At 40.5% G+C, this 20,016-nt stretch overlaps 2 protein-coding genes across 9 annotated transcripts in view; both read right to left on the reverse strand.

The window, feature by feature from the left end:
• Positions 1 to 12,846, reverse strand: part of atxn7l3a (ataxin 7 like 3a) — a 68,631-nt gene extending 55,785 nt beyond the window's left edge. The window contains exons 1-4 of one of the 4 annotated variants that reach the window (XM_073071690.1): positions 12,122 to 12,846; positions 9,496 to 9,607; positions 5,841 to 6,039; positions 4,139 to 4,271 (exon numbers count right to left, since the gene is read on the reverse strand). In XM_073071690.1, the coding sequence (XP_072927791.1) occupies positions 4,139 to 4,271; positions 5,841 to 5,981 (274 nt within the window). In that variant the 5' untranslated portion in view covers positions 5,982 to 6,039; positions 9,496 to 9,607; positions 12,122 to 12,846. Of the gene's footprint in view, positions 1 to 4,138; positions 4,272 to 5,840; positions 6,040 to 6,238; positions 6,374 to 9,495; positions 9,608 to 12,121 lie in introns of those variants that run through there. The other 3 variants (XM_073071694.1, XM_073071693.1, XM_073071692.1) reach the window with 3 other exon arrangements.
• Positions 12,847 to 16,893: 4,047 nt separating this feature from the next.
• The window catches only part of ubtf (upstream binding transcription factor), a 55,422-nt gene continuing 52,299 nt past the window's right edge, over positions 16,894 to 20,016 (reverse strand). For all 5 annotated transcript variants that reach the window (XM_073071696.1, XM_073071699.1, XM_073071698.1 and 2 more), the window contains one exon: positions 16,894 to 19,222. In XM_073071696.1, coding sequence (XP_072927797.1) covers positions 19,124 to 19,222 — 99 coding nt within the window. In that variant the 3' untranslated portion in view covers positions 16,894 to 19,123. The remainder of the gene's footprint in view (positions 19,223 to 20,016) is intronic.

Below are 20,016 nucleotides of genomic sequence, written 5' to 3' on the forward strand. Positions count from 1 at the left end.
CTGGCGACTGTGGCATTGTTCTCAGGAGACACCTGGGAACTGCAGACGTGCCAACTCACAGGGACATTGTAAAGCCCTCGGGCAAAGTGGGCTGGTTGAGAGAGATTGCATCACCTGCAACCTGATTGACACCTGAGATCCCGTGAGGCAGTATAAAGAAGGGTCTGAAAGAGGACGACCCTCAGACGCACCAAGGAGACACCAAGAAGCACGATAACGCTTCCCGTGGGAACGGGAAGCCATTTTGAAATAAGCCACGTGCGTTAAATTCCGAATGCGGGGTTTGTGGCTGGAACCAACGGAAGATCGCTTTTAACTAACAACGGGGAAGATCGCTCCCCTGATTCCACGGATGTTTTGGGCAAGTTTTTCCGTTTATCTCTCTCTCTCTCCAACACGTGAAACCAAAAAGGGAAAAGCCTGCAGACTTCAGAGTGACTCTTTATATTTCCAATTGGACTCAGTATTATACCCTAGACAACGAAAGAGCTTATTTCTGAGTGATTATTAATGTACCTGCGTTTTAGGTTGAGTATTGACGCATGTTATCTGAATGTTTGTATTAACCTTAATTTTTGTGCCCCTTTATTAATAAAACTTTTGAAAATAGTACCATTGGACTTCAACTGACATATCTATCTTTGCTGGTAAGTGAAACGCAAGAAAATTATCTGGTGTATAGGAACCTCAAAAATACTTTCATTTTTAATAGACTGTAAATTTTGTGCTAATCACCTATCCCCTAGTAATGTGAAAACGCAATTTAATGACAATGGTGCATAGGCATTGTATTGTGAGCAACCGTCAGTGTCATGTGTTAGGAGTATTCAAGGATTAAGTAATTGATATTAATGTCTGTCCCTCGTTTTTTTCAGTTAACCTAAAAGATTCTGGGTGTGATTATAAATATGCATTACAATGAGACCCGTTCTCATAAATTTGGCTGCTCATGACCATGTTCCTTCTTTAAACCAAAGTTATAAATATCAAACAGTTAACAAACTATCCATGGGATTTGCACCTAGCCAGTCAGAGAGAGAAGAGACTGCAGGTGCTGGAATCTGGAGCAAAAAAATAAGCTGCCAGGTAAAGCCAGTGGATCCACCAGCACGTGTTAAGACAAAAAGGACGTGTCAACGTATTGGGTCGAGATCCTGCATCAGGACTAATGGGAAAAGTGCCCCCAATATAGAAGTGATCAGGTGGGGCAAGAGTTGATATGTGGAAGCAGAAAAGATCATGGGTAGGTGGAAGACAGATAGAGCTATGTGTGGGGGGAGGAGTTGGTGTTGAGATGGCTAAAGTAGTGTTAGTTGGGTAAAAGCTGAGCAACACAGGAACTCCATCTCTGTTTGACAAGGGAGAAGGCGTGTGAGAGCAGAGAAGTGTTGGGGTAACACAGAAAGGTACAGCATCTTTATAGGCTATAGGCTGGGAGGAGGTGAAGTAGAGCTATCTATTGAAATTGGTGGTTTAATCGCAAATATCCGTAGTTAACTTCCCTGTACTCTAGCTCTCACACCTCCACCAACCCCTTTTCATCCCAGGGAGGAGAGAAAGAGCTTCCTTGGTTCTCATCTTTCACCCCATCAGCCTTTGCATCCATCAATCATCAATGCCTTTTCTGATGGGATCCCACCACCAGTTACACCTTCCTGTATCCAAACTCCACTTTCTGCAAGGACCACGCAATAGACAATAGGTGCAGGAGTAGGCCATTCAGCCCTTCGAGTCAACACTGCCATTCAATGTGATCATGGCTGATCATCCACAATCAGTACCCCGTTCCTGCCTTCTCCCCATATCCCTTGACTCTGCTATCTTTAAGAGCTCTATCTAACTCTTTCTAGAAAGCATCCAGAGAATTGGCCTCCACTGCCTTCTGAGGCAGAGCATTCCATAGATCCACAACTCTCTGGGTGAAAAAGCTTTTCCTGAACTCCGTTCTAAATGGCCTACCCCTTATTCTTAAACTGTGAATAAAAATTCTTTCGCTGTCATAGATAGATAGATAGATAGATACTTTATTCATCCCCATGGGGAAATTCAACTTTTTTCCAATGTCCCATACACTTGTTGTAGCAAAACTAATTACATACAATACTTAACTCAGTAAAAAATATGATATGCATCTAAATCACTATCTCAAAAAGCATTAATAATAGCTTTTAAAAAGTTCTTAAGTCCTGGCGGTAGAATTGTAAAGCCTAATGGCATTGGGGAGTATTGACCTCTTCATCCTGTCTGAGGAGCACTGCATCGATAGTAACCTGTCGCTGAAACTGCTTCTCTGTCTCTGGATGGTACTATGTAGAGGATGTTCAGAGTTATCCATAATTGACCGTAGCCTACTCAGCGCCCTTCGCTCAGCTACCGATGTTAAACCCTCCAGTACTTTGCCCACGACAGAGCCCGCCTTCCTTACCAGCTTATTAAGACGTGAGGCGTCCCTCTTCTTAATACTTCCTCCCCAACACGCCACCACAAAGAAGAGGGCGCTCTCCACAACTGACCTATAGAACATCTTCAGCATCTCACTACAGACATTGAATGACGCCAACCAAACTCTTTCCATGACTCCCTAGTCCACTCATCTCTTCCCACTCTCCCCTCCCCCTACACTTTCCCCACAACCACAGGAGGTCCAAGACTTGTGTCTTCGCTTCCTCCCTCACCACTGCGACATCAGCAAGACCCAGCATAGTCTAGGCAACAGGTTTGCAGGGCACCTGCACTCTGTCCATAATGGTCATTTTCAACTTACAGCTGTATCTTATTTCCAATCGCATTCCCATACCCTGTCCTCAGCCGACTCCACTGCCACCATGAACCCAGAAGTTAAGGACAATAACAACTCATATTCTACTCCTGTACTTACAATGCAATGGTAAGAACACTGAATTTTCCAATTTTTAATTTCAAGATTCTCCCCTCCCCATGCTCCTTTCCTATTCTCATTAGTCCTCCCAAATTCTCTCTTCATTTTTTTTTCTTTGCCTATCCGTTCATTCCTCCCCACACCAGCTCCATCTGGCCATCATGCCACCTACCACCACACTGTTCATCTGGTTCCACATATCACCAACCAGCTTCTGTCCCACCTCCTCCTTAACTTCTATATATTGACCATCCTTCCACTTCCCCTCTAGATCTGGTAGTGTCTTGAACCAAAACATCAAAAAAAAAACCCTTTTGTCTCCACAAATGCTGCTTGACCTGCTGAATTCTGATAGTAGTTTATTATTTTTGCATTGGGAATCAGATTTGAGTTCAAGAAAAAGGACAGGTGATTATTAATTTAATTGGACAAAAATAAAAATTGAAAGAAAACTCTGTGGGCAGATTTAGTTAATAGTAAAGACCCAAATCAGCCAAAGGAAACAAAGAAGTGAAACCACAGGATTCTAAAACTTTCCGTGTGTGGAAGTAATGTCGCATTTGTAGATAATCTTTTGAAGGGACAAATATTTTCTTATGGATAATCTGAGGCTGGCACATGGTGGATAACTAAATAAAGATTGTAAAGTTATCTTGACTGTAGATAAATTATTTTTAAAAAAACTATCAAAACACGTACAAAATTTTATCAAAGCTTGTACTAGATTTGTCAGCCAAAACCATCAGTGATTGCTCAATTAAGATGTCGCAAAATGTGTCCTGAACAAAACAAATATGTACATTAAAAATATGGGCAAAAGTATCCTTGAGCCTCCTTCACCTTTCAATGTCATGCCTAAAGCAATCAGAGTTCAATAAATCCCTAACAGTAAGTCCCCCACGTCCTGAAAATGATGTCATTGAAATTCTTTGTTCCACGGTTGCTGTCATGCAAGCAGTTGCTCTTCACATGTAAGGTTCATCAATAAATGTCAAAATCCATTTGGGTTTTAGGGGTCATTTCAGTTTAGTTCATTACTTGAATCCATCCATGCTTAATTATTCTGCTATTTACTGGTGGGACACCAAAAAACTTAGCAGTAATATAATTTGAAGCTGGGACTTTCCTGGCTTGCAAGGTTCAGTTTCACAGTTCTAACAGCTTTATTTACTAAACCAACCAAGGAACAGGATGACAAAATATACATCATTAATTATATTCATAATCAAAAAAGCATCCATCATAATATAACACACTTACCAAAATCCTTCATACTGTCCGGGTCTGTCTCATCCAAAAAGAAATAACCACATTTCACAGCTCGGTGCACCTCAAAGCAGAGTCCCAGACAAGCATCGTCTACGAGATCAGAATAGATCTCATGAGCTATGGCCTGAAACACAAAGCTCAAAGGTAAATGGAAAGAGATCCACAATAAAAAGCAGTCATTAAGGAGGTTAACTGATTTGTCCTCAGACAAGCCAAAGGAAACCTAACAGTCTCACTTCAAATATGCTTTTTTATTAAGGAATACAGTTTTGAATGTTATCATTAGGGACTGTGAACTGAAACTTTCACTAAGATACTTAAATAAAAAAATACCTGGGACTTCCTTTTTTTAAAAACTCTCCCCCATGGTAAATAGCTTCAATCTGAAGCAGTGGAATGCTGATTTTCTGTCATTAGAGCACACACCAGAATCCTCTTGTGAGGCTCCTGCACAAGTAACCATTTCCATGCTTTGAAGTGACCTCTTAATCGCACACTAAATGGGTCTACTAAATGTCACAGTACCAGCGTTTACTGACCCAGTACCAAGATGCATCATATTCCAATGGCTTTTCTGCAGAAAAGAGCAGCAAACCACTAAATAAATAAATCATTATGAGCATGCAGTGAACTGAAAGGTAATGGCATACAGGTTACACAGATCTACAATTTTTCTACTTAAATCGCAAAACATCAGGATGGCATTTGCATCACTTGCAAAACAAAAAGGCTGAAAACATGCTGCCAGCGATATTTCTATTTAAATAGCTCCGATGGATCACTGTTATCCTGTCCATGCCCATTCAAAGCCATGCATAATAATGATTCAGGCCATATTCCTGTCTGACACACCCACTCCTTGCTCAGCTAGTTACCCATTCTGACAAGAAAACCAAGCACAAACAGCAGAGTAACTGCTGTGGATTTAGCTGTGGTGTGTTTCTCCTTACCTGTCAGCACAATTTGGCGACCCCTATGGTGGACAACATATAGACACAATGCACAATGAAGATAGGAAGGTGTTTGTTTAGGAGCCTCAACCTCACAGGACTGTCTCCATGTTATCTGCCAGTTGGTAGGCTCAACTAAAAATAGTGATTAAAAACTAATGAAATAGGAACTGGTGGAGGTCACATGGCTCCTTAATCTTGTTCCACCATTTAACATAACTGAACTGTTTCATCAACTTCACTCTCCTTACATAACCCTATTACTCTTTTACTCAAGGATCTATCAGTCAAGTCACATATTCAATGACTAACCATCCATATATTTCCACTTAGTCAAATAAAAAGATTCACAACCCTCAGGATGAAATTTCTCCTCATCTCATACTAAACACTCATCCCCTCATCCTTAAGACTATTAAGTTCAATCACGATGGAGACAACACCTCATTAAGAGGCCCATCCTTTTGGCAGTCGCTCAGTGAAAAGCCACGTACAGTTTTGCATGAATTGCCGCTTCAAAAATAAAATTGCAAAAGATGAAGCAAAGAAATACACGGAAATCCAGCGTTGAAGACAGAACCTTTATTCATTCAGTGAACCATAAGTGCAGCCTCAACATAAAGAAATGTGTGAAAAACATCCAAAGCATTCAACACTGGGACACGCAAGCATGGTAGAGCAATGAAATGCAGTGATAAGAGAACAGAAGAGGGTATTTTGAGGGGTGGGGGTGGGGTACTGGCCTGCTCTGCAGAACTTTCAGGGATAGTGTCAAACTCCATGGCCTGGTCACCGTGCTCTCTGTTCATCTGCCTCTGGTCACGTTTCAGCTGCCTCCAATATTTCTGTTTCTTCTCTGAAGAAACCCGCTTCAGCTTGGGCATGGCTGCAGAGTTCACACTAAACGATTTTCTTAGGAAACAAATTCGCTCATCATCTGTTCTATCAGGTTAAGAGGACAGAAAGTTAGGCCAATCTAGTTCATGCTAAGAAGCAGAGCAAAATTAATTCGAAGTTTAGTCAGTGCGAGTGGCCCACCTAGGCAGATTCAGTTCCCAGAAACTGTTATACACCCAGTGATTGGCACACACTATAAAAACACTGACTAAAGGTAAAAAACAGAATCAGTCAATGTACTCACCATTTACTCCAGAGCCACTTTATTTATTTTCCATATCTGAGGAACAGCTGGTATGCTGGATGAATATCTTCACTTTCGGTCAAAAAGAAATCTTCAAGATTAGCTCAAAGTTTTCTTTCCACTGACCCCAGAAAGTTCTAAAATGTAAATAGAAGGTGCTGTCCCATTGACAACCTGCCATGGGATTGTCACAGTGGCAAGTTCACTTTGAAATTATCCATCATTATTGAAGATTATATTCAGGTCATGAAGATCAAGAATCTGTACACTCAGTTGCAGAGAAAAGCAGACATCTGCAGAACTTCACAGTAGAATACTAGATGCCTGAGACTGAATAAAGATGGCTTGCTAAGTGAGTTTAGTGTTACCCTCAATTAATTGCAGAAAATAAAACCAATGCACTGCAAGTTTCGAGGTTTAACACAAAACTCTTTTTTGCGTTTTTTCATGCTATGAATAAAAAGTCAAGATTCATCCTTTGTATCAGTGCTCATTACGTGTTGTGGAGCACATCCAAAGAGCAAAATTCCCTCTAATTTTTTTTTTATATAGTTGCGCGGACCAATCATCGCTCTGTGCAGGAAATTTTTACATGGCCTGAAAACTGCACTGTACTTTAATTTTTTTTTCATATTATGCATACTATGAATATTTAGAGTTTATTTTATTTATTTATGAAATACAATACAAAGAAAATCTTTCACATTTCGTAAACTTTTTCTCATCTGCCTTTATTACAAATCCATTGCCTATAAACACAGATGAAAGACTCATCTTAATTCTCATTAGATCATCCAAATGTTCCACTTCTAGTCTGTTTCTGGGTTTACATTAGCAGACATCCCACCTCTTCCGGAAGTTCCGGGAGTCTCCTGCATATTGATAGTGACTCCCTGATGCCCGCAAATTATATACAATATCCCAGAAATTGATTTTTGGGAGAAGGCGAGGGAACATCCTGATTGGTCTTGCTTTGTGCTAAGTAGACCTATCAGTTTTCTCTGTGGGCGGGCTTTACATTCGACCTCAAGAATAATGACCGTGTTGCTCACTACACTGTTTGCAACAGTGACTTTTCTATTGCCCATGGTGGGTTAAAATGTAAAAGACATGTTCAGGTGAGTTTAACAGGTGTCATTCATTCATTAGCCTAGCTAACGTTATTTAAACTAGCTGGCTAGCTGCTCAGGAGCTACTCTATTGATGTCCTACGTGATGAGGCCAAACCCCCTGTAGACTTGCTTAAAGTTGTAATAGAATAAAAAACTGACTCCATGATAATATAAGTACATATTTTAATGTCACATTTTCTGCATATACCCAACTTGGTTCACAGATTAGATAAAATCACTAAACAAAGTATTACATACACCCTTGGAGGTCGACCGGGGGTGGGGTTAATATGGGATTGCGGGGGGGTGGGGGGGGAGGAGCAGGGTTGCTACCTCCCTAAAATGGTGGTGCTACCTCTTTGAAATGAGTTTTTGCAGGGTGGGATGTCTGCATTAGATTGAATTAATAAGTTGAACCCACATTGACAGTCAGCACGAGAAGTTTGAAATGTTCCAACAATGTCAACAAGAATTGACAGTTCTTCAAATTCTTCTTTTCTAAGCATGTAGTTCAACTTATCAATGAAAACCTTAATAGAATCAGTTTGAACTTTCTCAAAAAAGACAAATTTGAAATCACAGTATTGCTGCGATATTTTTGAGGCAATGTTTTTGCTGTAGTTCACAATAGTAGTTGGGTTATTTTTTTCTCAGTCGTACAGCATTCTCTTTTCCAAATTGAAAATTGGTCGCATTTGCAATAGCAACAGGGTCAAAAGCTCACCATTCTCTTAATTCATCGCCAGCAAATCTATTATCCAAGTGATTACACATGCACTGAATGAATTGAATAATAGGCGCACTATTGATGTCAGAATTTACAGAAGCAAGCAGATCTTTCACTTCGTTACTCTAATAAACAGCATCACCAAGATACTGTAACCATAACTTGCTAATTTTTGCTTTTGCATACTGCACTGCTTCAGTTGTAATTTCAAATTACACTAACATAATTTCAAAATTATATTAACATCATATAAAAGAAAATACCAGCTGCGCGGCAATAAAAGCTACATGCATGAAAGCAATTCCGTTACTGCGCAGCCGCATACTCATACAGCTAAGAAGGAAAAGTGCCAAAGATATATCTTTGCCTAGATGTATCTCAGAACATCAAAGGTTAAAAGACTTGGCAAAATCTGATCTGTAAACAAGATAAGTAGACTCTGTGGTTACTTCTATTCCATTTAATTGATGACTTAGGATCACTCCAAGCCTTTTTACTTGATATCATCAGTCAGAGGTGAAATACAACAGGCAAAGACTGGACAAAATAAAAAGCCTCTTACATGAAGAAGCGTGGTGGAAACTGAGGAATAAGAAGAAATGCATAGGAGTATCCAAGAGTAAGATCACAAGGATGATTGTGAACAAAACTTTCTACTGTCAGACATATTCTAAAGTCAAAATTAATGCTGTAGATCATTATTTAAGTGTTGTAAAAGACCATCACCATTAGCACCATATTTATAAGTGCCTTTGGATCCTCTAAAAGTGGTGTCCTGGTGAGGCTCAGCTCCCCAGTAAGTTCAGACACATTTCTCTATCCAACTCTCCTGACTGTGTCAGGCATGAAATCAGTGTCTTATTTAAATCCTTCGTTAAAATTCATTCTTAAGTGCATGACGTGCACATAGAATTGCGGTCAATTGTAAACACCAAGAGTAATAGACACACCAAGAAAGGAAAGAGAAGGAAGACAGTTAATGGGTGTATTCAAAAGGCTCAATAAAATAATGGGATATCAAAGAGTTCAAACACCACAGAGGAATTGGGAGCAATTTAAGTTGAAAGAGTGACCTGAAACAACATCCAAATCCCACAACACATACATCTCCAGCTTAATTTAATCTGATGAAAACAGAAGATTATGATTTAACATAACCTGAAATAAACCATCCATTTAGTATTCTTGAAATAAACGTTCCACATGTATAACATGCACATTGATTGTATGTACTCTCTCAATGACCACTCATGCATTCCTACTAAACAAACACACATGGAACAGATACACATTCACCAGATGCTTATTCTCATATTGCACACAGACGTTATCATTCATTAGATAAATACATCCATGCACCACTAAAACCAAGCAAGTATACAATCCACGCCCCAGGACAAATTCCTAAGTCTCTTTACCTCGGATTTGCTGTTCTCCAGGCCAGGTAACGACATTTCTTCCATTTTCATTGGCAATCGGTATTGTGTGCTATTTTCTTTCTACATAGTAATGAGGTGGTCACTAAAAATACTGAGAGAAGGTCAATTGTTAGTTTAAAAAGAGCACAGGCAATTGAAATCTATACATAAGCAGGTAAAACTAAAGTGGGGGTGGGGTTGGGGTTTGGTGGAGAATCTGTTCAACTACCAGTCTTCACTGTAGAATAAACAAATATAGTAATCTCATGTATTAATCTTAGTATATTCTTAGTTGACTTTATGCTCAATATTTACAATATATTGAATTATAGTTGTATGTAAAATGTATTTCAGTAACTATATACTGAAATACATTCAGAAACTATATTGAAATAGAGAATAGTTCATAATTGAGTCAATTTGAAGTATAAAGTGTCCTGCTGAATTCCTCCAGCATTTTGTGTGCGTTGCTTTGAGTTTTGTAGTTTTTCAATGGAAGACAGCTTTTATATGCTGCAATAATATGAAAGAATTCTACCATTACCTGTACATCACAGTATATCTGAATTGCAGAATGAACATGATACCTCACCTTAAAATAATCTCTTCCTACCAGTGGAAGTAGAGGATGTAGGTTTAAGAGGCGCAAACACGAGGAAATCTGCAAACGCTGGAAATTCAAGCAACACATACAGAATGCTGGTGGAAGGCCAGGCAGCATCTATAGGAAGAAGTACAGTCGACGTTTCGGGCCGAGACCCTTCGTCAGGACTAACTGAAAGAAAAGATAGTAAGAGATCTGAATGTGGGAGGGGGAGGGATGAAGCTAAGAGCTGGAAAGGTGATTGGCAAAAGGGATACAGGGCTGGAGAAGGGAAAGGATCATGGAACGGGGGGGGGGGGGGGGGGGGGGGGGGGTGGGGGGCCCTAGGGAGAAAGAAAGGGGGAGGGGAGCACCAGAGGGAGATGGAGGACAGGCAAGGAGTGATTGTGAGAGGGGCAGAGAGAGAAAAAAAGAGACAGAAAAAAGGGGGAATATAAGGTGTTGTTCCTCCAACCTGAGTGTGGCTTCATTTGTTCCTCCACACTCAGGTTGGAGGAACAACACCTTATATTTAATTTGGGTAGCCTCCAACCTGATGGCATGAACACTGATTACTCTAACTTCCATTAATACCCCTCCTCCCCTTCTTACCCCATCTCTTATTTATTCCCCCCTTTTTTTCTCTCTGCCCCTCTCACAATCACTCCTTGCCTGCTCTCCATCTCCCTCTGGTGCTCCCCTCCCCCTTTCTTTCTCCCTAGGCCTCCCGTCCCATGATCCTTTCCCTTCTCCAGCTGTGTATCCCTTTTGCCAATCAACTTTCCAGCTCTTAGCTTCAACCCTCCCCCCCCCCCCATCATTTCGGATTTCCCCCTCTCCCCTTCATATCTCTTACTATCTTTTCTTTCAGTTAGTCCTGATGAAGGGTCTCGGCCCGAAACGTCTACTGTATTTCTTCCTATAGATGCTGCCTGGCCTGCTGAGTTCCACCAGTATTTTGTGTGTGTTGCTAGGTTTAAGAGAAGTATGGAGGGCTATGGTTCTGGTGCGGGTCAATGGGACCAGGCAGTCAGTTTAGCATAGACTGGATTGTCTTCTGTGCTTCAGTGTTCTCTGACATGTTCTTGCCAATGCTCTGTTGCAAAATTGTACTAATGGTAATTGCAGGATTCAACCCCAAGTCAATCAATAATTAATCCCATGGAACTGGATACAGGAGAAAACAATTATTAAAACCAGTTCTGAGGAAAGATCACTGACCCACTATGTTTTCATAAATGCTGCATGAATAGCCAAGTTCTTTACTGCATTTAGTTTTCTCTGGATGTGGAAGATACAGAAATTTATCAGAAATCTGTTAAGCTACCTGATTTTAGACGATTCAGCACTGCTGCTAAAGCATGGTTTTTGCACACTAAAATACCTTGGACTACAGAAAACGTGGGAACGGGCAAACCCAGTTATGTTTGTAGACACCCAAAGATGGTAATTAAGTGGAATATTATCATCAGAACTGATTAGAATTGTGTGCAACACAAGCAAACCATTTCAGCTGACATTTTAAAGATGTCCAGCTATATTTTTTCTTCCCCATCCTGAAAACAATCTGGTGTGCCACTGTTGTGTTCAAAGCCAGAAGTGTTATTTTACTGAGCAACTGATTTTCTCCACCTCCCTGGACACCTCTTTGCCTGCATATCAGGCTGACTTCCAAACAATATCTGCAAGACTCCTTCAATTCCCCCCACCCCCATCTCAGATCGCTTCCTCTCAGCTTAGATTTAGGAGATCCTACATTCTTTCATTTTACTGCTGCAGTTTTAGTCTCGAGATCCCTCCCCCTCTTTTTAAGACAGTACCTGCAGACTCACTTCTTCGGCTATCCTGAACATCCAAGCTGAACTGTACCTGGGCTGCTCTCTCTCATTCTGTATCCCTCACTCTTGAGATTGCCTCCCGCAGATGATCTTCTCTCCCCCCTTAAGGTTTCTCCTCTTCCGATCTCTCAACGTAACAGATTTCTTTCCTTCCACCATACCACCAACACCCCCCCCCCCACCTTGTCCCTTCCTTGGGGTATACCTGCAGATGCCTCTCTAGCACCACTGCTTCCGGACCAATCAATCTTGAATGGTGTAACTCTGCAGCCAAGGATCCATCTCCTCTAGAGTCCGGCAGCGCCCCCGACCCCACGGCCCTCCTGAATCTCGTTCGTTTTCCCAAGCAGTCGTTTCCGATCCGCACCCTGTCTTTTCTTCGGCGCAATCGCACTTTTAACCCCGGGCTGCCATTTCATGCAATGAGGCAAGCCGCGCCGCACGTCGAGCTGTGACACTGCCTGGAGGCGTTGCGATCCGGCTCCCCACCCCCGCCTGTCTCCACCGGGCCGTAGGTCCCACCGTTCCTACCCAGGCCGCGTGCAGCGTAATCCGAGAGCGGAAGTACGTCACCAAGCATCCCGCAATTGACGGCAAGGCTGGCCAATGGACGTTAAGACTTCGCGGCGCCGGACCAATCGGACGGGAGGGCGGTGCTGTTAGCTCGGGCCCGTATCAATGTTGGCTACGCTGCGCGCGCCGGGAGCTCGCCTGGCCCAGGAAGCCCCCGAAGTTTCGCTTTAGAAGGAAGCGGTCGCTCCTGGACGGAAAGGCTGGTCTTTCCCCCATCAAAACTAGAGCGTCCCAGATACTCCCATTGGACCGCAACCCCAAGCTGCGTCCTTATTCTTATAGCTTCCCTCTGCTTCGCTCGGTCCTCATTCGACTAGGAGATGCGAAAGAGCCGGGCTGGATTTGCAAAATCTCAGTGTCCAACCTACCACACCACCCGCCCATTTTTCGGTCGCGTGTGAATTGGCACTTGAAGCAAACCTTTAGTGTGTAGAGACCTCGCCCCCCGCAGTGAGACTATAGTTCCTCTCCATGTCGTCGATATTAGGATTTTGCAATAAAAAGTATTGAGCTCACGTGAGTTTGTCCCTCATTTCATAATTTCCTTGCTTCTAAACTAATTGTATTGCTGTCCCTTTAATTAGAAAAGGCAACGAGAAGAAAATTGCTTTTCGTTCAAGATAGCGGGCACATAATGAGACAAAAATCTTTTCCTTTGTTCATGTTAAGTACAAACCCCCTTTCCTTTTATTGACTGTCCATTTAAGGTTTCAACGGTTTCTTTACGAATATAAGCCGGAAGGTAGTGTAAAAAGTTGTTTCAGACGTAAAATTTAAGTCTTTTACAATATGTTATCGTACATTGTTGGCATGTACATCTTAAAAGTACATTAGATCAAATGAAAAATGATCCTGCAAACTATTGGCAATAAGGCCTAGTATCAAATCAGATCGTTGTAGGGAGCCTTCTGAGATACCAGTTTTCGGGATAGGCGTTAATTGAAGCAGGCGAAATGCAATGAAAATGAAACAAATGCAAAGACCCCTGAAGACATATTTAAGCAGTGTAAATCATCGAGGGCCCCAAGTCAGATTTGAGAACTTGCTTCCAAAAAAAAATAGAAAGTGGCATCCATGGGGGAGGGGGGGGGGGTGGCAAAGAGACAAATAAAATAATAAATCTTTAACACAAAATTAGCTTTTGAAAATTGGGTCTCTGGCTAATTGTATTTGAATTGTCAAAATATAGAATTGAATTGTCACTATAGTCCATGCAAAATTCTCTTCATGCTGAGGTACAACCTAGGATGCATTGGGACACATTAGTGGTAACCTGGGGTCATCAGATGTTTCAGGTCTTTCAACATCAAACACTCACCTAAGTCACAGCCAGGATTGATAAGAGCCTTGGAAGCTTGGATCCTAGCAGCAGGTGTCTATGGGTCATAGCCGTCATTCAGCAGCCTCTGATGATATGGCTCTTTTTCTCTGCAGTCCCCATAATGCCCCTATAACCCCACCTCTATAGGCTCTCATCATGCCCACTCCCCATCTCTGGCACTGCCAGGTCCTGGTATTTGGCTTTCTTACATTCAAACGCCTCTCCATTCTGGTCTTCCCAAGGAACTGCCAGTTCTGCCATGACCACCTAGTTTGAGGTAATTTAACATCAGACTGAAAACTGGATATATTAAATAGGAAATAAGCAATAAAGGGTGACATGGACTGGGGCTCTTATGAGCACAAGGAATAATACTTGGGCCTAACTATTTTAGTCTATATTGATTTTTGTGATGGAGGGACTGGTACATGTTCAAGTTTATTGACAATGCAAACATAGGTGTGATATTTAATCAAGGGAAATGCTAACAGTCTGCAAAGGAGTGAATAGAGGCAAGAACATAGACATTATAAACATGGAGATAAAATTAAACTCCTTAAATTTCAGATATACAGCACAGAAACAGACCCTTCTCAACTATGCCAACCAAGCAGCCTATCACTGCAGCTGCTGGAAATAGGCATTGCTTAAACTAATCCAGTTTGCTTGATTTTCACCCACATTTTTCTATTTTCCACGTGAATTAAATGCAAGAAATATTGATAAGGTTTTTCCTGGACAAGAAATTAAGCAGATGATTAGAAGTATTTTTATGACCCAAAGTTATTAATGACATTGGCTACAACAAACTAGAGCACACTTCTTACTTAATACAAGGCATGTCCAATGAAGATGCACTGGACTGCTACTGATAGGGCTGGATAGTTCTTTGAAAAAAGGGGTGTTTAAGAATGGAAGCAAACTCATTGAGCAGTTATTGATCAGTTTGCTGAAGTTAGGAAGATTTCTTTCTCTGGGTATGGAATTCCAGTACCATAATAGTACTCCAGAATACAGTGCCTGTTCTAGGACTCAAGTGGAGAAATGTGCTAAGATCTTGAATCTTTGGAATTCACTACAATAGGCTGCTGTAGCTGTCTAGTCATTGAATATACTCAAGAGGGAGCAATAAACTTGTATACAGAGAATCACAGAATACTGGAAAAATATGGCAATGTCGAATTGGGTAGAACAGTTTTGATCTCATTGAATAGCAGAGCACTAACTACTGGTAACAGTTCTGCCTCAAAAGAACAATCCAGTTCTAGAATTCACCATTCAATCGGATTGTGATCATTGTCGTAACTCATTAGTATTCCCAAATAAGCAGCTCCACTTCAATTTTAAAAACATGAATTCTTGAAATAATCAATCTAAGCAACTAGTGCTGAGAGATATCTTGACTTCTGATACCCTTGCACACCCCACCCCCTCATGGAAATATTGTTATAAACATTTATCAGTTCACTATCAGCTATACTGAAGAACAAGCCATATTTGGGCAATTATTCTTGCCATTAACACTCTTACTCAATTGCAGCCAATGAGTGTTATTAGCATTCTAGGGCAATAAGAATCTTGAACAATTTTGGTAGTTTAACTATCAGCTGTTTCCACGCATTAACAAGATTGGACCAGTATGGATTTAAGCTCCATTTCACACAGTCGAGTTCTGGTTCTTGTCTCTGATGTTAATGACACATTGACCAACATCACACTATATATTGTTTCTAGTCAGGGAATCCTGCGAGAAAGTCATCTGAATGCCCTGGCCACATAAAGAGGCATTTCCACACGCCCTCTCACCACTTGATATTCAGTGCATTATTAGCTAGACGTTTCTCATGGTAGAAAAGCTCAGTTCTGAGGTCTTCAATGTCCACTTCCATCATGCTTAATTATTCCTGACTCTTGGTCTGTATTGTAAACCCAAAGCAACCTCCCCCCCATTCATAACATGTTGCACAAGAGCAAGGTTGCTCACTTCTTGTGTTTTCAATTAAGACCTTGTCTACTCTCCTCTATTATTTCAAATCCATTACAGGATACTGGGCAGTCCAAAACACTTATGATCTATGAGTATTTTCTTAATCCTCATCGTGGGCATTTTCATTACATTTTGAACAGTGAGTAAGCCATCTTCTCTGCACTGGCATTGATATAGGTTTTAAAACAGAAATAACAAGGATGAACTCTTCACCCCCCCCCCCCACTGAAGGTTCTAAAGAGATACTATATTTCAGCAGTAATTATTCAATAGATGGTAATTTTATATTTAATAAATTACCAAATTTGGGTCATTGTATTTGGGTGATCTTTGAAATTCTGCTCCCAATTGGAATATACATTTAAGATTGCCCCACAAGTGAAACATTAAAACAAAGAACCAGCTTGACAACTTTGGCAAAGATGAGAACACCCAAGAAAAACAAGCAAAGTGATTTACTTACCCATCTATTTTTGGTGACAATTTAGAAAGTGGCACTTAGATTTCCCTATATGAGCCCAGAAGCAATATAGCCCAAATGCACTACATAATTTAATCTATGTAGCACGATGTCAGGAAAGCTTTTCATGTTGACTTCTAGCATCTCAACCATATAGCATCAGCTTTTATTTAAAAATCAAAAACATAGCATGAATGTCATTAGGACTGCCAGAATTTATTTACCATCCACAATTACTCAAAGGAAATTAGTGAATCAAGTTTTCTTTAAAAAATTAAATTTAAACTGGGAATTAATAGCTAATTATTTCAATTAAAATGAATGTCATTCAAACTCAGTGGTCCAGAATTGTGACTGCTGTTCGACTAACTTAACCACTATACCCACACCAAATGTTCCTAGAGCCAGAAGTTGATTATGCAAGAAAATACAGAAATTACAGCTTCTCTGACCATGGATTTTCAACTATTTCTCACCTTGGATTGGGGAGCGGTTAACAGTGCAATCCATTGAAAATTGAAAAATATGCTACTTTATGTGCTCTCATCTTGATCAATGTGCACATGCATTTCACTGAGGTGTTCATGACCCCATATTTCCCAATGCAAGTTCAAATAATTCTATTCACCTAGCAAACAAGTTCTTATTTTTTAATGGTTATTGATAACCACTTGAACAAAAGGAATGCTTTCCCTATAAAATGTTTCAGAAGTTCCAACATCAAATTACAAGAATCTGCAAATACAAATCAGTGAGGCATTCTCTCTACAAAACAATCTTTAAATATTAGAAAAATTTCCAGAAGGTCACAGAAGCTAAAAGTAACATGGTACGTATGGGTTACTAGGACAGCTTCACGGGAGTGCAAAAACGCACTCATTTCACCTCTTACAGTACACACTCCCAGTGCTCCTGGCCTTACTGTAAGAACCAGAAAATAAAATGAAAAGTAAAGTTGCAAAATACAAACATTATATACAGATACCATACATCCTCATTCAAATCCAATACAAGTACGACAGACTATCTCTTTCAGTATCCTTTAAAATAACATCCACCCTCTTGCTCTGAAACTGGGCACAAGCTGAAAAGGTATTCAGTGATGATCCGGAGTTTATGCAAAGCTGCAGTTGGAGGAAGGCTCAGTTGCATGGCATTCTTCCACCAACCCCCCCCCCCCCCCCCCCCCATCCTGCCCCCCTCCCAGATTTTACATTGAGCTCTCATTGGTTTACAATGAGATCACACAAAGGGGCAAGAGGGCATGTTTTGGTTGCAGAGACCACAAGCTCTCATTCTGCCTCTTCCTTTTCAAGCTGGGTCTAGAAAACGTACTCACACTTCCTGTACCATGAAGCAATAAAATTCTTTATCCTCAAATTTGTAATTATTCTTCAATTCTGCTGTGCAAAGAAATCACAAACAGTCTTGCCATGGGTTATGCAAATAAAAGTGCTTGTATAAATAAGCTTGTATTTGTGAAAGAGATACTGCAATAGTGTTCCAAACCCAAGTCAGCTTTGCATGTGACCTGACTTCAGCAGCTTTGTGCTGTCTCTCTTGAAGGCCTCCAGGAATAAAACCTTTCAACTCTACAATTCAAAGGAGGATGAAACTATCTATTAAAACTTAACAATATGCTTTGCATTTGGTTTCATGACTAGAGTTAATGTACATTCCATTCAGAAGTGACGAAACAGAATCTGAAAATACAAAGCTATTTGCAGTCTCTGCTGCATCTAGAACATCAAGATCAACTTCCACCAATATTGTGACACTCCAAGTCAGATTGACAGACTAAAATTATACAAAATACTTCAGCCTCTGCAGTTACATCCTCCATAAGTTAAACACTATAAGGAAAGACTACACATGCAGAAAAATAAAGTAACCAGCAAGAAGTGTGTTAGAAAGACAGAGTCTTTTGCAATCTTGAAGGGCACAGGGCAGCAACAAGAGCACATTTCTTCCATCTGCCCGAAAATGAATGAGCAATTGCTTTGGTGCAGACTTCTCAGTAACTTTTTTCACATTACTAAGAAGATTCCATTCACAAAATGCCAAAACTGAAACCTCCCTTAAAAAACATTCCTTTGTATTTACAAACTGCAACATCACAAAATACTCTTCACTGATTCAGACTAGCATACTTGTACACAAGCCCCAGCCTGTTCCATTGTCAGATTCATCCCTAATGCAACAGAGGTACCAGGGTAGACGACTTTGGGGAAATATTGAATAAATAGCTTCAATGCTTGCCATGTAATCACCCTGATGTTTCTATTCTCCTTAACCACAAAAATTGTACAAGGGACCAGAACTAGAACCATGAAAAATGAGGCAGAAACCAACTTCACTGTAATATTTTTAAAAATTCAAAGCTTGTGTGTCTGGCAATGCAAGTATGAATGACCTGATAAACCAAACACTTAAATACTGAGTGACTTCACTTAACACACAACTTTGAACTTGTGTGTCTAAACTTACTAGAGAATTTTCATGTCAGTTTAAGAAAAAAAGGTTCTGAATGTCACTCATTGGAGGGTCACACAGAGGGAGGGCAATTTCTGAATAATTTGTAACTGGGATTGTTCCAGTTAATAAAAAAAAACCACCAATTCTTTATTTGGTCCATTCTTACTTGCATCACTAGTGGTTTTCAAGGAGCTTAAAGCAAATCAGGTCAAGTCCAGAAAATTTGTTCCACAAAACTGACTGGACCGGACAATGATGGCTGGATCACATCAGATTTAGCATTTCTGCTTCTGCCACTTGTCTCTCAAACAGTGCTGGTAGTGGGCATGAGGGCTCATCTTTAGGCCCCTGATATTTTCCAGTACTGCCTGGAAGATCAAAGCAGAACACTTCAGTCAGAGTCTGAGTCAGAGGACTCTTCAGATGAAGAACTGCTGCTGCTGTCGGATTGGTTTTCATCTTCCTCTTCATCCTCATCTTCATCTGCATTCTAGGAAATAAGTATGGAAATGGTCAGCAAGCCAATTTGCCAGTATGACAAATACCTCATGTATGAAGAATTGATTCTTCTGTAAATGATTCTGCTTTGTAATCTATTTTGCACATCACAAGCAGAATTTTTAAATTGGGTGAAAATGAGAAATTAATTTAACCATCGCAATCAGCTATAAAAGTTTCTAATATTCCAAATATTTGTTCTACAATCAAAATGGCTAGGCTGCTGAAAAATATAATTCCTTTTATCAGCAGCCACAACACTGGGATTAAAAAAAAAGCTACTTCTCTTCAGCCACTCTGTTCTTGAACCTGCACAACCCTAATCACTACCTCAGTAGTAACATTGAATACTTTACACTGCAATGGACCATCTTTTGTTGCTCCATATGTTCATTCATGTAAAATTATGTACAATTTGCTTAATTTAGATTTTTGTGAATGTTGTGTATCTGATGATACATGCCTGTGATGCAAGCAAACTTTTCATTACAATTTGCATACTTTTACTTATACACAAGACAATAAATTTAACATTAGCTACCAAGAAGCATACTGGATAAATGAGATAACTTTGGGACATGCAGCATGAATTTGGGAAATGGATTCTGCACTATTCTACTGAATCCTCCGTGAGATCCTGCATTTCTGAATCTCTCTCTAGCACTCAATTTGTGACTGAAGTCATGCTCCCTATCCATCAACCAGTGGTTGCATCTTTAGCCATTGTACTCCATATTGTGGCAATTCCCCCCTCCCTAGGTTTTAAACCAGAATGAGAACTATGCT

The sequence above is a fragment of the Hemitrygon akajei genome, chromosome 18, assembly GCF_048418815.1.
Source record: "Hemitrygon akajei chromosome 18, sHemAka1.3, whole genome shotgun sequence".
In the NCBI taxonomy this organism is placed as follows: Eukaryota; Metazoa; Chordata; class Chondrichthyes; order Myliobatiformes; family Dasyatidae; genus Hemitrygon; species Hemitrygon akajei.